The sequence below is a fragment of the Coffea arabica genome, chromosome 6c, assembly GCF_036785885.1.
Source record: "Coffea arabica cultivar ET-39 chromosome 6c, Coffea Arabica ET-39 HiFi, whole genome shotgun sequence".
Classification (NCBI taxonomy): domain Eukaryota; kingdom Viridiplantae; phylum Streptophyta; class Magnoliopsida; order Gentianales; family Rubiaceae; genus Coffea; species Coffea arabica.
In genome coordinates this window covers 23,127,352-23,141,007 of record NC_092320.1, presented here as the reverse complement: position 1 = coordinate 23,141,007, position 13,656 = coordinate 23,127,352, and the positions used below count along the sequence as shown (strand labels likewise).

The window sequence follows — 13,656 nt, the reverse complement described above, 5'->3', positions numbered from 1 at the left end:
CCTTAACTATTCAATTACATGGAATGCTACAAAATATGCATATTATATATATATATATATATATATATATATATATATATATATATATAGGTGCATATTAACAGATAAAGGAATTCCATTTGCCTTAACTATTCAATTACATGGAATGCTACAAAATATGCATTTTGGTTAATTCAGTGACATTTTTCTTCATTGTATAAATGCATTATACATATAATTATATATATAGGTGCATATTAACGGATCAGGTTCATATCGGGTTTGGATTTAATAAAGTCCAAACTTAGTTCATATTTAATTCAAATATAATATTTAGATCTAAATTTAACTCAATTCAGCGAAATGTTAAGTTTATTAGACTTTTTATAGGTCCACACGGGTCGAGTTAAACTCGGCCTAAAATGAAAATCTTCATAAATTGAGAATTGACCAACACTTTGAATTCATTAAACATACGAATTAACTTAGAACCAATAGAAATAATTCTTGACATCAAATATTTGAAACAAAATAATTGAACATCAAATATTTCTCAAGATTGTTACTTTTGGGAATGCGTGTCTGCGACATAGAACTTAGACGCAGAGCACAAGAAAAGTCAATGATAAATTATCCCCAAAAAATAAAACAATAAAAAAATCCTTCTTTCTCTCTTGTCTGTTTCTCTCTCTAGCAATTGAGGGGTCCGTAGGGATAAGGAGAAAAGGGTTTTCTCATTTTCATTCTCTCTCTCGCTCTCCCTTTCAGCTCTTTTGATGCTCATCAGAGAGCGCAAAGTCTCTTCTTCTTAACACCCTTCTACCGCCGACTGCCCCTCCTCCGACCGTTCCGCCGGCCGGTGAAGGTGAGAGAAGAAGATTCTTTGGGTATATACTCTTTTACTGTAGTTTCTTATTTTCTCTTTTTTCTTTTGGGGTTGTATAAATATATAAATAGGAATTTTACTTGAGAGAAAGAGGGGCTTCTCTAGCAATGGATTCGAATTCTTCTTCTCTATCATCACCACCACCGGCGGCTGCTGATGTAGCAGCTGGGGCTCAGAACGGTGTCGTTCTTGTCCAGAAGGAGAAGGATAAGGAGGCGGCTGCAGCTCCTGCCTCTGCTTATTTGTCAATGGTGGACCCTTTTTTGGTTGAGGCCCTGCAAAATCCTCGTCATCGTCTAACTAGTGAGTGTTTTTATATTTCCCGTAATTTTTTATGAAGGTTAGGGTTGATTTTTTAATGTCTTTCGTTTATGTAGCTGGGGATTTGCCGGAATCTTTTGATTGTCGTGTCAATTGAGTTGAATTTAGGGTTTTGATGGTTTGGGGGGTTTTTGTTTTTCAGAATTGTGATAGATCTGCGAGGTAGAATTTTGGGAATCTGTGTTTTTATTCGTCTTCATTTTAGCTAATTGTGAATTTAGGGATTTTATGGGTTTAGGTTTGCTGTAGATCTGTTCTCCAATTTGCATAAGTCAGCGTATGTTAATTAACTGATTCATATGAGAGATCAAATTTGGAGCATTATGTTACACTAGCAGAAGAATTCTAGTTATTAACATGCCAGAGCAGTCTGTTACAATGGTGGACTTGGAATTTGGGTTTTCTTTACTTGTTTATTGTTACGCTGGACTATTGGTATGAAACTTGGTCTAATGAGTTTAGTGAACGGGCTAAGAATGATGAATCTATTGAAGTAGAAGACTAAGTTTTTCAAGGATTTGATACAACAGTAAATTAATGCAAGAATGATGGGAGATTGTTCAAAACATTGTTGCTTTTCGGTTTTGGAATTTCGTCCAACAAGTTGGTAGTTCCTCGTGTTCATTGCAATGCAGACTTGATGGTTGGGAATGCAAACATAAGGAAGATCACATTGTGTTGAGTATAAGTAGTTGCCTTGGTCCACTACACAGGCACATGGTACAGAAACCATTTTAGAACACCTTGTGTGCCTGATGAACAAAACATATTTCTGTTTAAATGGTTGAAATCCTTGAGGTGTGCAACATTATCATGGTGCAAAAGTTGTTGGCTAGGAATTTGTGGCAGTAGATGCAAGTTTTGTTTCATTTGGTACTTAATATACATGGTAAGTGAGCCCTTCAAGAGGAAGTGAACTGAAATGGAGAAGTATAAGATGGTTTCTGTATTATAGTTTCTGTGTATCATGTGCTTTAGTTAGATAGACAAATTTGCAATAATGGAGTGAAAGCCAGACATACTTGTTCCACTCGGATGGGGTGGCCTTATATATTAAAGTTGCTTTTCAAGTGGTATGTTGGCTGTTTAAAGTTTCTCTTCAAGGGGTAAAGTTTCTGAAAAGTTAGTTGATCTCAAGGGTAGGTGCTGAGAGGTGCATCCTGTGACCTTAATGCTGACAGGCAAGGTAACAATGGAATTTTGTGGCCTAATATGCCAAAGCGAATTGCACAAGGCTAGAGTGGCACATACCTTCAGAAAGATCTGTTACTTTATTTTATCTTTTTTTTTCCCCAATTTTAGTTGACTATGAGTTTGGGTTGCATTAAACTACAGGCTGTAAGTGCACCAGTTGCTATTGCACTTTGCAGCATTTCTATGCATCTTTCTCCTCTCTTTGTGCTACATGCACTACCTTTTTGGTTTCTCTCTCCTCCATTTCCTCCTCTCTTCTCTGGCATCGAACTGCACTCTTCCCCTTTTGTTCTTAAATTCTTGGTGCCCCTTGCTTGAAATAATTGCATTCTTGTTTTAGGTCTTGGATCTTGGGGCTGTTTGGTTTGGCTGTTGGCCTTCGGTTAATTCAATCATTTCAGGGTTGAAATGTTTTTCTCCGCTGTTGAGAATTGTGGCTGAACTGCTGCTCTAATCTGGAAAATAAGTGCATGCCAGAATTGCTTCTCTTATGGTGCAAAATACTTGCTGTTTATGCTTCCCTTTACTGCTTGACTTTCAATCAGATTCTTTTTCTGGAAGCTTGATATTCGTAAAGGATAAGCTTTCCTGGCAAATATTACCTCTGCTTTTCTGTAGTTTTGAACAAATTGTAGGAATTAAATGATCTTTCTTTGCACGCAAAGGTATAAAACAGGTGTCAAAAAACAGAGCTTGACAAATAATTCAAATAGGACATTGATATTAATCATGTATTATGTGGTGGACATTTCTTTTGGTTCACATGGATGGACAGTTTTCAGGAGTTTTTAGGAGTATTTAGACTACATTCAAAGGATTTTAAGCATAAGTTGTTACCACAGAGGAAGGCAATCCTGTAAATTTACACATGGAGGAAAGATACTTCATGTTTATAGTTCTCTCACATTGTATGATTCACTAATCTTGGAAGGTCAATTGTGACATTATTTTTCATCGAGATATCTCAAACTTTTGGATTACCATGATACAGACAATTTGACTTTTATTTTGTCAAACAAGACGTGCATGATTGGAAAGTTGCTTTAGCATTGATGCTCTTAACATATGCAGTATTCTGTGCTTTGTGATAAAAAGACATTTATGGGCCTTAGATGTCTTATATTGATTTTCTGTGTTCTAAAAGTAGAGTAAGCATGTCCTTTTTATCATGCTTCTAGATTAGTTGTTATTGCAACTGCCTTGCAGAGTTGGGAGAAATTTAGAGAAAAATGTTGTCCAAGTCAGGTGAAACACTCGAGTTCTGCATCAGAATGTAGTTCCCAAATGGTTATAAAACTATAAGCTCGATTGTGCAATTGATAGACATTTTGACGTCTAAATTGAAACTTGCTAAGATTGCTCCATTTTTCTCATCTCACTCAATGTCATTTGTGTTCTTATTAGTATTCCTTAAATTCAATCTTTTATAATTGACATGATATGCTAGAACTATAATCAATGCAATAATGAAACTTGCTTTAGTGTTCAGAAGTTACTGTAATAGTGGAAATAGGATTTTGCTTTTCTTTCTGAGTGAACTTTCTTATTTTTTTAATATGTGACAGTTCTGCGGATGGAGCTCGATATACAGAAGTTCTTGCAGAATGGTGATTTGCAGCAGTTTGAGTTCCAGCATTTCCCCACTTCCTACCTACGTCTTGCAGCACATAGAGTTGCTCAACACTATGGTCTGCTGACTATGGTGAAGGATAATCTTGTGGATGGTCAGGGAACAAGAATTTTGGTCAGGAAACAAGCAGAGAGCAAGTTTCCTGCTGTATGTCTGTCAGATGTCCCAGCTAAGCTGTCAGAGAATGATAAAAATGAACAGATTAAAATAGTCATCAGGTCAAGGCCTACCAAAGCATCTTCAAATGACAGTGGTGAATTTGGTTTAAAGCGCAGTCCTGTTAGAACTGTGGAGGAGAGAAAGGAGGAGTATGACAGGGCACGTGCTCGTATCTTCAGTAGTCAAAGTAGTTCTGAGTCAGATGACATCTTAACTCAAGTTTCTTCTGATGGGAAGAATTTATGTTTGGGTGTGGAGGATAATGAAAATTTGAAGAACTCAGTTGCTGATTTTGAGAAGAGCTTTATTAGCAGGGAATACAGTGCATCTTCGAGGGTGGCAATTTTTAGGGACAGGGAGAAGGATCGTACTGATCCTGATTATGATCGAAGTTACGAGAGGTATGTGTTAGGAATTTGGTCATATCATATCTTTATGGATGGCTATGGTATATAAATTTTTGCTTGTCCTTTTTGTATGAGTGCATGAATGCATTGCTTCATGTATGTACTTGCAATTTTTCATTCACTCTGTGTCTGTAACTCCTTTTTTTGGGTTCTGTTTCACAAAAATGATGTGCATTTAAGTTCTTTATTTGTTTACCAATGTTATTTTCTTAGGTAGGTCAATGGGATGAGTAACCTTTGGTTATGGATTGAGTTACATCTTGATTGAATTTGCTTCTTGTTGGAATTGACAACTGCTTGACGGTGGGGTTGTCTTTAGTGGGAGTCATTGCATGTCTAAATTCTGCATTGTGTTGAAATTCAGTTTTAAGTTTTTGACCCATGCAATTGAATAGGTTTAGGGTAGTCTTCACGACTTTCTGTTAACATTGGAGAATTATTACTCATCTTTGGTTTGCAACAGTAATGTTCTTGAGATTTATTTTATATCGTTTTGACCAGATATCCCATTGACATGTATTTGCTACTAAATGGAATTTTCAGCTCTGCTTTGTATATCTGCTCTATGATGTCACTCAACTAGTTTCTATAAGAAGGTTTAGCAAGCTCGTTAGTAGTATCTCCACTAAATTGTGCCTTGTATTGTCTATGTTAATTAGTTATAACTGTTTCTGTGAGGAACCTGTTGAGTCATTTGTGGCTGAGGTGACTGGCACTAGTAATGATGACGAGGGAAAGTTGATTTTTTTCGTTTATTTTTTTATTTTTCCTTAGTTGTTTGACATTACCAGTTAATATTCTTTGTTTGGTACTGCAATTTGAAGGCTGCTGATGTTTAACGGAATCAACTTGGCCTAAACTGATGTAGGTATGTTAAGAATGTTCCTATGAATCAAAGCTTTACCTTGTCGCCGTATGTCCAGAAGTTCCAACACCCATATGTGCAGTATGATTCTGCTTTCCCTCAGTTAGGTCAGATGCCTGGGACCCAAGCTCCTCTCAGCTACACGAATCCAGTTATGAGCCCTTTCTGCGCCATGGGATTGAATCAAACATCAAGGGATGCTGTATACATGCAGTGGCCTTCCCAGTCGATGATGTATGCTCAATCATATGATCAATTTAGGCATGCTGTTTTTCAGGTAGGCATCGGTCTCTTTTTCCTTGGACCTTTTCCATAACAAGCATCATACTATTGCTCTCAGAAGAGCTGAAATCCATTGCACTATGGGCATGACAAATAATTTTCAGTTAGAATTGAAGCTTTCTAACTCAGAAGTTTTAGCAAGCTTCTCAAGTAGCAGCATGGTGAATGACAAGATTGGGGATATTAGGCAGAAATGTGGTTTATTCATACTACAATCATATATTGTCATATGTAATTTATACTACAGTCATATATTTGCCCGATTTGCTGACTTCTGTGCCATAAGCAATAACCCTTTCTCATGCATAATCATGTGTGCACACTAAACGGGGGCTGATCAGGAAAAGCAGTAGAGAATGAAAATTTAATGAACGTTGTCAATTACTCCAAATTTCTCCAGAATCAGTGACATTTCTGAAATCTCGTACTGTTCTGATCTCTAGCATAATGCTAATTTTATTATGCCGAAATGAAATAATAGTTTGTTATATTTCCTACAAGTCTTTGAGGTATACTTTAGGAGATTCATATACGGTCTATATCAAATTGTATCAAGTTACGGTTCTCTTATATTTATTCAAGCTCCAGCCATGGTTGGAATTGAGTGAAACTAAAGATTTTCTTCTCTTAAGCATTCTATTTAAGTGGTTACTTTTTGAATGAGTCCTTGTCCAAAATCTGAAAGGTTTTAAATTAGACATGCCTTTGGGTTTGCATGTGATATTACATTTTCAGTATACTGAAAAGATATAAATACCGTTAAGGCTTGCTGATTTTTTGCCATATATATGCCTCGGAATTGTTAAGTTAATGTCCATGTTCAATTTCATTATTGCATACAAGAAACTTATTCACCCCTCCTTTTTGTACTTCTTGCAGGCCCCCTTTTGTCAGCAGCCTCTGAGTTTTGACTACTCGCAGAACTATTAATACTAGAAAAGCTTAGATGGAGAATATCTGCATTTGCTCTTCCCATCATTTAGGTTACCTATGAAAGACTGTTAAACCTTTGTATTTTGGATTAGTAACCTTTGTTTTCAATTTTCGGTGCTAGTATAAGGACATGAAATATTAGTGGGTACCTGCTATTGTTGTTTGTAGTCGAACTCTATAAATACTCTCTTGCTTGCTCACATCCATTCTCTGGATTTTCTCTTTGCTTCATTTGTATGTTTTGGCCATGCAGTTCAATTCTGCCTTCACAAGATACTACTGAGGAATGAAACTAGAAAATCATAAAATGAGAAAATTGTTAATACTCTAATTGATTACAAACCAAATTCTGATAGCAGTTGTGGTATTTCCCAGTTCTCAAGGTCCTTTGAATCTTAGACCCTAAATCGTCTCATAATAAGCAAAACAAGACGCGGCAGTGCTGTTGAACTCTCTGGACGAATGATGATATTCGGTTAGTTCAGACCGGTGATTGATGCTTTTATTCTAACAAATAAAGTGCTTCATGAGATGCAACGGGCACCATTTGGTTTTTATGAACAGCTCAGGCCAATTTCTAGATTTTTGTCATCCGTAAAGAAAACTGCAGGCACATGGATCTTGGGGAAGAAAATGGTGGGCTGTCTAATGTTTCATCTTCTATTAGCAAAGCCAGCAGTGCATGTCTCAGTATTCCTGCAACAGTGCCAGCCATGCGGTGTATATTTATGCTATGTATTGTGAGCAACCAAGTGATGATCTGTTTGGCTGATGATATATAATCCCTCTACTAATTTGTTTAGTGGATGATACAAAGTGCTTCTTAAAGTAATATATAATCTATATAGTAAAACAAAGCTTTGCATTGCTGTGGATGGAAGGTTTAGATCATCATCTGGGTCTGAACTCTGAACTATAAACAATGAATGTAGCCCTCCAATGAAGATCCACTTTTGAATTTAGTTTTCTGAAGTTTGAATATTAAAAATATTTCGAAGGGCTATCGAAACAAAAATAGATCGGATCTGTTTGGATAATTAATAGACCTTTGGTCATGCCGGTCTTGTAGGCGGGTGGCACGTCTTTGTTCAAGTTGTGAGTGCTATAACATGCTTTAAAAATATATATATACCAAGGTCCATCCATATAGCTTGTCTCATTTTCTTAGCCTAATCACGAGATTTTATCCAACAAATCCAGGGCAGGGCCAGTTAGACCTGAGAAAGTGGTAAATGCAATATATATCATATTCAGCTAGTTTGTATTCATTTTAGCATTTGCCTTGTTAAATTCAGACACTTGATCCCCATGCATTTAGAAACTTACCCGAGTTAATCACTTATCTACCTCTCTCATTCAAGATCAAGAGAAAACACACACAACCATGCATAAAAAGAGCTTGATTTCTGGGGTATTGGGTGTTAGTACACACTTAGTAGCAGGTGCTCTACAGTCCTAGCTTAGTAGTCCCACATCGGTTCTGGGAGGGGTTTGGGTTGGGTAGTTAAGTTCCTGAGTTGCCTTCAAGAGTTTCCGGCTTTTGGAGGTTAATCTGGGATTAGGTTTAATTCATTCAACAAAAAGTCATTACTGGAGTTGAAAAAAGAAAAATCATGCATAAAAAGAAACTTGCTTGATTTGGTTTTACTCTCAAAATACTTGAATCCTCTCTTAAAAGAGTGCTTATTGATCATCAGCCAGAACAACTTCGGTAATGATATATACGCCGTGCAAATGTAATTTTATATATACACGGTGTAATTCACTTTCAATAACGTGTAAATATAGAACAAAATTTTGTGACTTCACACATGATTTGAAAGATGATGTATAAAATGTAATTTAAACTTTTTATATATATATATATATATATATATATTTTTTTACCAAATCTTGGCCATTCAACTGCGACCGTTCCTGCCCTCCTCCATGAAATGGGACTCCTCCACCGTGATGAATCCATTGTACAATACAGTACACTCCTGGAAAACTTTCATGACACATGCAATGAGTCAGAAATGGCACTCGCACAATAAGTACACAGAATCTCTGTGTGATTTTTGAATTATCTTTTGCCTTTGGAGAGTTTTACTGTTGACAATAACAAGAAATCCATTAAGACGTCCTACCACCAGCGTCAAACCAATACAAAAAACTGTCTTTCAAAACCTTATCAACATCGAGTCAGCTTCAACATTAAGTCAGCTTGTGATATCCCATCGTACATCGAAAAAGTAAAATGCTATAGACCAATACTTAATAATAGAGTCTAGGTACTCAAATTCAACTTGAGATATTCATTTTGGGCTAATTGGAAGCCAAATAGTTGGATTTAACCGTTCGGACTTGGTCCTTCCCGTCTTGATCTTGCAGGTTCGGAGCGTGACATTATGATATTATTTAGCTATTGAGACTTTGCTTGTGTCTTGAACTTGCGGACGAGTGGAGAAATTAAATGCTGTGTAGAGTTACGACCTAAGAACGATAAATGTGATACTCCATCCCATATTAGGCAAGTAAAGTGCTATTATTTAAGTAAAATTTTGGACGTGTAAATATCTGATCGCATTTTGGGCCTGTAGGACCGAGGCTCGAGGCCCGAGGCCCGAGGCATGACATAGTTACTATAGACGATCATGTGTCAAAATACCCTAAAAATTGAACTTGTATGCCTAAACCTTTCGGTATTAAACTCTATAACCTTTCTAGTATGTGTAAACATTTTTAGGGATACTATATGAAGATAACTTTTTTTTTAATTATCTTTTTTTTTTAGCAAGGATAGGTGGAATTTAAAAAACGGAGAGGTGTAATTTTCTTTTTTCTTCTCTATAATAAATTCATGTATGTGATGATCTCCGCTGTGCATCAATGGAGTTGGAGATGATGGATCAAGAACTTTACGAATTGACAATTGTAATTGCACTATACATTGTGTGGACTAATACGATAAGATTAAACGCTAAAACAACACATGATAATAAACTAAGTGTGGATGCGAAGACAACATAAATAGATATTAAGACAATCAACATGTAGAAACACAATTTTCTGCATATAAACTCATATAATGTTCGTATATCAATTTCTATATTTGTTTTGTAGTGTCTAAGAAATTCAAATTTTTGGTTATCAAATGTAAACTTCTCGTTCCGCCGGTGATTATATGTTGTATAGTTAATATATTATACGATGCAAATGACACTGAGAAACCCAACTGCGACAAGCATCCAGAAGAACGCCCGTTAAATTATGTGGTTTAACTCTTCCACTGGCATCAGACTTCTAAAACATAACATAAAAATCTGCTCCAACAACTTGTGACAAACAAAAAAACTCCCCAAACCTATTATATTTATCTAGTCCGGGGGGGACAGATAAAGATCCTTGCACTGAACATGTCTCAGAAGGTGATAGTGGGAGATTTTCATTCATTTTCCTGGGGAGATTTTCCAGTGAAATTTGAAGTCTTCTCTTGCAAATATTAATTAATTTTGCGTGATGTTTAAAAAATTCTGTACGCATCATGCACGTTACTTTGCTTATGGCATTGTGCAGAAATGGAATATCTGGTGCCTAATTATATATGCATAGTTTGGTCAATCAAATTTGTCTGGATTTTATTTCCAAGTGGTCCAAATAAATTGCATGCATCTGTACTTTTGTCTGGTCTGTAGATGGAGTATCTGATAGTTGAGAAAGTCTATTCAAGCTCTACTGCATATAATAGTTTTGAGACTTGAAACTCACACACGAGTGAGCTTAAATTGCCTGCACTTCTGAGAGTTTTTTTGGTGTTTAAACCTCAATGCTACCTAACACAAAAATAAGATGTATGTAAGAAGCTATGCAAGATGAGTTGGAGTAGCTACGATTTTGGTTGTATTTATTATATTATTGATGTACAACTATGTCATATTAAATTTGTGTATACTAATTTCATTCTGAAAAGCTTTTGTATGCGAAATAATGTAAGAAGTACAACGACTGAAAGAAACTGTATGAAAGTACAACTTTACCTGCCTTAAACCCATGCACCATGAACAATTGAGATCTGACAGTTGCTAGAAACAATTAGTGGTGGTAATTCTGCCAAAATGTGGGAAATGTTTATAAAGGGATAATATTAGAAACCTCCCTTGAAGTTTCATCTAATATCACTGAGCAATTCTAAGATTTTAAAAATATCACTTATCTCCCCTAATAAGTGTAAACAAATTTTATTAACCCTCACTTCATACATAATTCACATATCAAATAAATAGAGATTAAAAATATTTTAAAAAGGTCATTTTTTTTCTCTTTCCCCTTTCTTCAATATTCTCTCTTACTCATTTTCTGGATGACTATGCGATTTTTTATTTGTAAATTGTATTAAATTGAATTTTGTTTATCATTTACTTTTTGTGATTGTGATTGAATGGGGTGTGATTTCTTTGTTTATTTTGAGTTAATTTTTATATGATTAGTATCATTGAAAGGTTTGAACCACGTGTTAAGAAGTTGAAAAAAAAAATATAATGTTCAAAAGAAATTGATTTTGAGCATATAGAGTTAAATTGGTGCTAGTATATATCTTTACAAATATCTTTTTTATTTTCTAAATTTATATTTTTATGGACTATAACTTTATGATGTAGTGGTACTAATAGAGTGTTTTTTTAGATGATGGTTTTTCTTGGAATAAGCAAAGTATCTTAGAAGCATTTTTATTTAGCAAAATGAGCAAAAGGGTAGTTTAGGATTTTTTTAAAAAAAATTTTGTTACACAAATAACAAAAGTAAGAGAGATAAGTGATGTTTTTAAAACTTTAGAGGTGCTAGGTGATATTAAGAGAAACCTCATGGAAGGTTTCTGTTATGGCTATGTATATATATATATAAAATTTGAGTCTTTACATTTTCTGTATTAATTTCTGTATTGTCATGTGTAATTCGAAGGCTTGAATGTTCAGGCAATTAAATTTTTTATTCAACATTTTTCAATATAGAAGGATTATGAACTCCCATCTATGCTGGGGTAGCTGTTGCTGTGGGTTATATGATATCTTGTAGGTTTCCTGCATGTGCTTTGTCAACTCCCCGTCCAAACAATCTTTTATGTGTCCGTTCCATGTGCTCAGGTTGATGTTTTGTGAACATGAATTCTACTAAAGGTGGCAAAACACCGATCGTACAGACTGTGGAAAGCCAGGAAAAAGTCCGTTCCTATTCTGAATTTGAACATTCCCGGAAGAAACAAATTATTAGTGTGATTGGACAGAGTATTATATGAAATAATTATTATAACACATTTTGTGATGTGATGTATATGAGATAACAAAATAGTTGAAAATATAAAAAGGTGAATTGAAAAATGTGTTTATGATGTGAGCGAAATATTACGTGGAATTATTTAGTGATCCAATGATATCTGCACTCAGAAATTTACTTGGGATCATTGTCGCTACTCAAATTTATACAACTTAGTATGCTTGGAAGAAACAGAATGCAAAAACCCTGCCTGCAGTAACAAATCTTGGATTTTGGCAAGGCAAAATAGGTTCAAGTTAAAGAAAAATTGGTGCTTGACGCAAGTTTAATGGGATTAGGAAATTTGGTGTTTGATGAGATAGACAAAAGTTATTAGTTGTGGGATTAGTTTTTACCAAACGGTTTGGCTAATGGGAGCCCAATTGGCACTCGTTAGGAGAGGGGTTTCAATTGTTAATTTTTTTTTTTGTTGAAAATTTTAATAAATTTGAAGAAGTGTCTAAACGCAATGGTGCAATAATTGTGATTATGCGTGTTTTCATGATAAGTTAGATGTAGTTTAAGTGTGTTAATGAGAGCTTCACATAAAAAAAGTCCTTCAACTAGATACTCTACTTGTATGGCATGGAGTTTTCCTCAATTGATGATATTTTAAAGTTACTCTATTGACTAATTACAACTAACATAAGTGTTGGTCTGTGAGAGATTGATAGTTCCTTTATTGCTATATGTCATTTAGATTGCTATTTTTTAGAGTTTTGGTAATATATATATATATATATACTGTAACGATTTAATATATATGACGTAAAAGAGTGAATGAAAAATATGTTCGCGATAAACGTGGAAATGTTTTGCAGGAAAAATGGCAATCTAAAGTCATATAATCTAGGGAATAATTGATCTGTTTTGGAGGAAGGAAGGGACAAAGTGATTAGTTTCGTTAAAAAAAGATTTTGGGGCCCCTGCCCCCGGTCGCCCCCTTTTATGCCCGCTATTGCTTCCTTTATCACATTCTTGACAATCAGTTGCAGTACTTTTCTTGACAATTATAGATATCCATTCCCAAAAAAAAAAAAAAAAAAAATTGAAGAATTTGATTAACGATTATTCTCTCACTTGAAGTCAAGTCAGTAGCAATGTGGGAATATCCAGTGAATTTCTGCCTCGAAATTTGATCAGAAATTTAGCCCCATCAAAGTTGAAAAACACACACACACATAGACACTGACTGAAGGGGTCCCTTAAGGTCCAGCGAGGTCATGAATTGAAAAACCAAACCCGTGAGATTTGAGGTATTCCAAAGTCAAGCAATGGACAAAAAGATGATAGCAAAAGGCATTCACAGCTAATGGCAACTCAGAACAAGGTACATTATTTTAACTTCTCCTCTCAGCTCAGCTTGCAATTTATCAATGAAAGTTGAGCTTAACTTCAGGTTTTCTTTAAAGAATTCTTCTGTTCTTTACAAATTAAACAAGCCGCGAAAAAAAAAAAGAAAAAGAAAAATGGCCCTTAAGATGCCTCCAATGAAGGTTCTTAAAATTGGAATATATTGCAGAAACAATATATGAACAGATACTGTATCCTGAATGTCCTACATATTAGCAAGCACCAAAAGAAACTGCAGAAAACATTATTCCTTTGATCAACATCGTACAAGTGAAAGACTAGGAAGCAAAATTGTTAAACACTTGATGCATGTGTCAACATAGTGCTGCAGATTCAGTCACACTGAAATGAAGAA

The 13,656-nt window shown here is 35.2% G+C and overlaps 1 protein-coding gene across 1 annotated transcript; it reads left to right on the top strand.

Moving 5' to 3' along the window:
* Positions 1-711: 711 nt before the first annotated feature.
* LOC113691919 (uncharacterized) lies at positions 712-6,856 on the top strand. Its single transcript, XM_027210247.2, has 5 exons — positions 712-844; positions 937-1,168; positions 3,946-4,570; positions 5,445-5,718; positions 6,603-6,856. The coding sequence occupies exons 2-5, from the start codon at positions 973-975 to the stop codon at positions 6,651-6,653; spliced, it is 1,146 nt and encodes a 381-aa protein (XP_027066048.1). The 5' UTR covers positions 712-844; positions 937-972; the 3' UTR covers positions 6,654-6,856.
* The last annotated feature ends 6,800 nt before the right edge of the window (positions 6,857-13,656 follow it).

What these genes read in the sequence shown, in the direction of transcription:
- LOC113691919 (XM_027210247.2), top strand. Translation starts at nt 973, where the DNA reads ATGGATTCGAATTCTTCTTCTCTATCATCACCACCACCGGCGGCTGCT. An exon ending in TCCTCGTCATCGTCTAACTA is followed by an intron (nt 1,169 to 3,945) that starts GTGAGTGTTTTT and finishes AATATGTGACAG; the next exon opens with TTCTGCGGATGGAGCTCGAT. An exon ending in TATGATCGAAGTTACGAGAG is followed by an intron (nt 4,571 to 5,444) that starts GTATGTGTTAGG and finishes AAACTGATGTAG; the next exon opens with GTATGTTAAGAATGTTCCTA.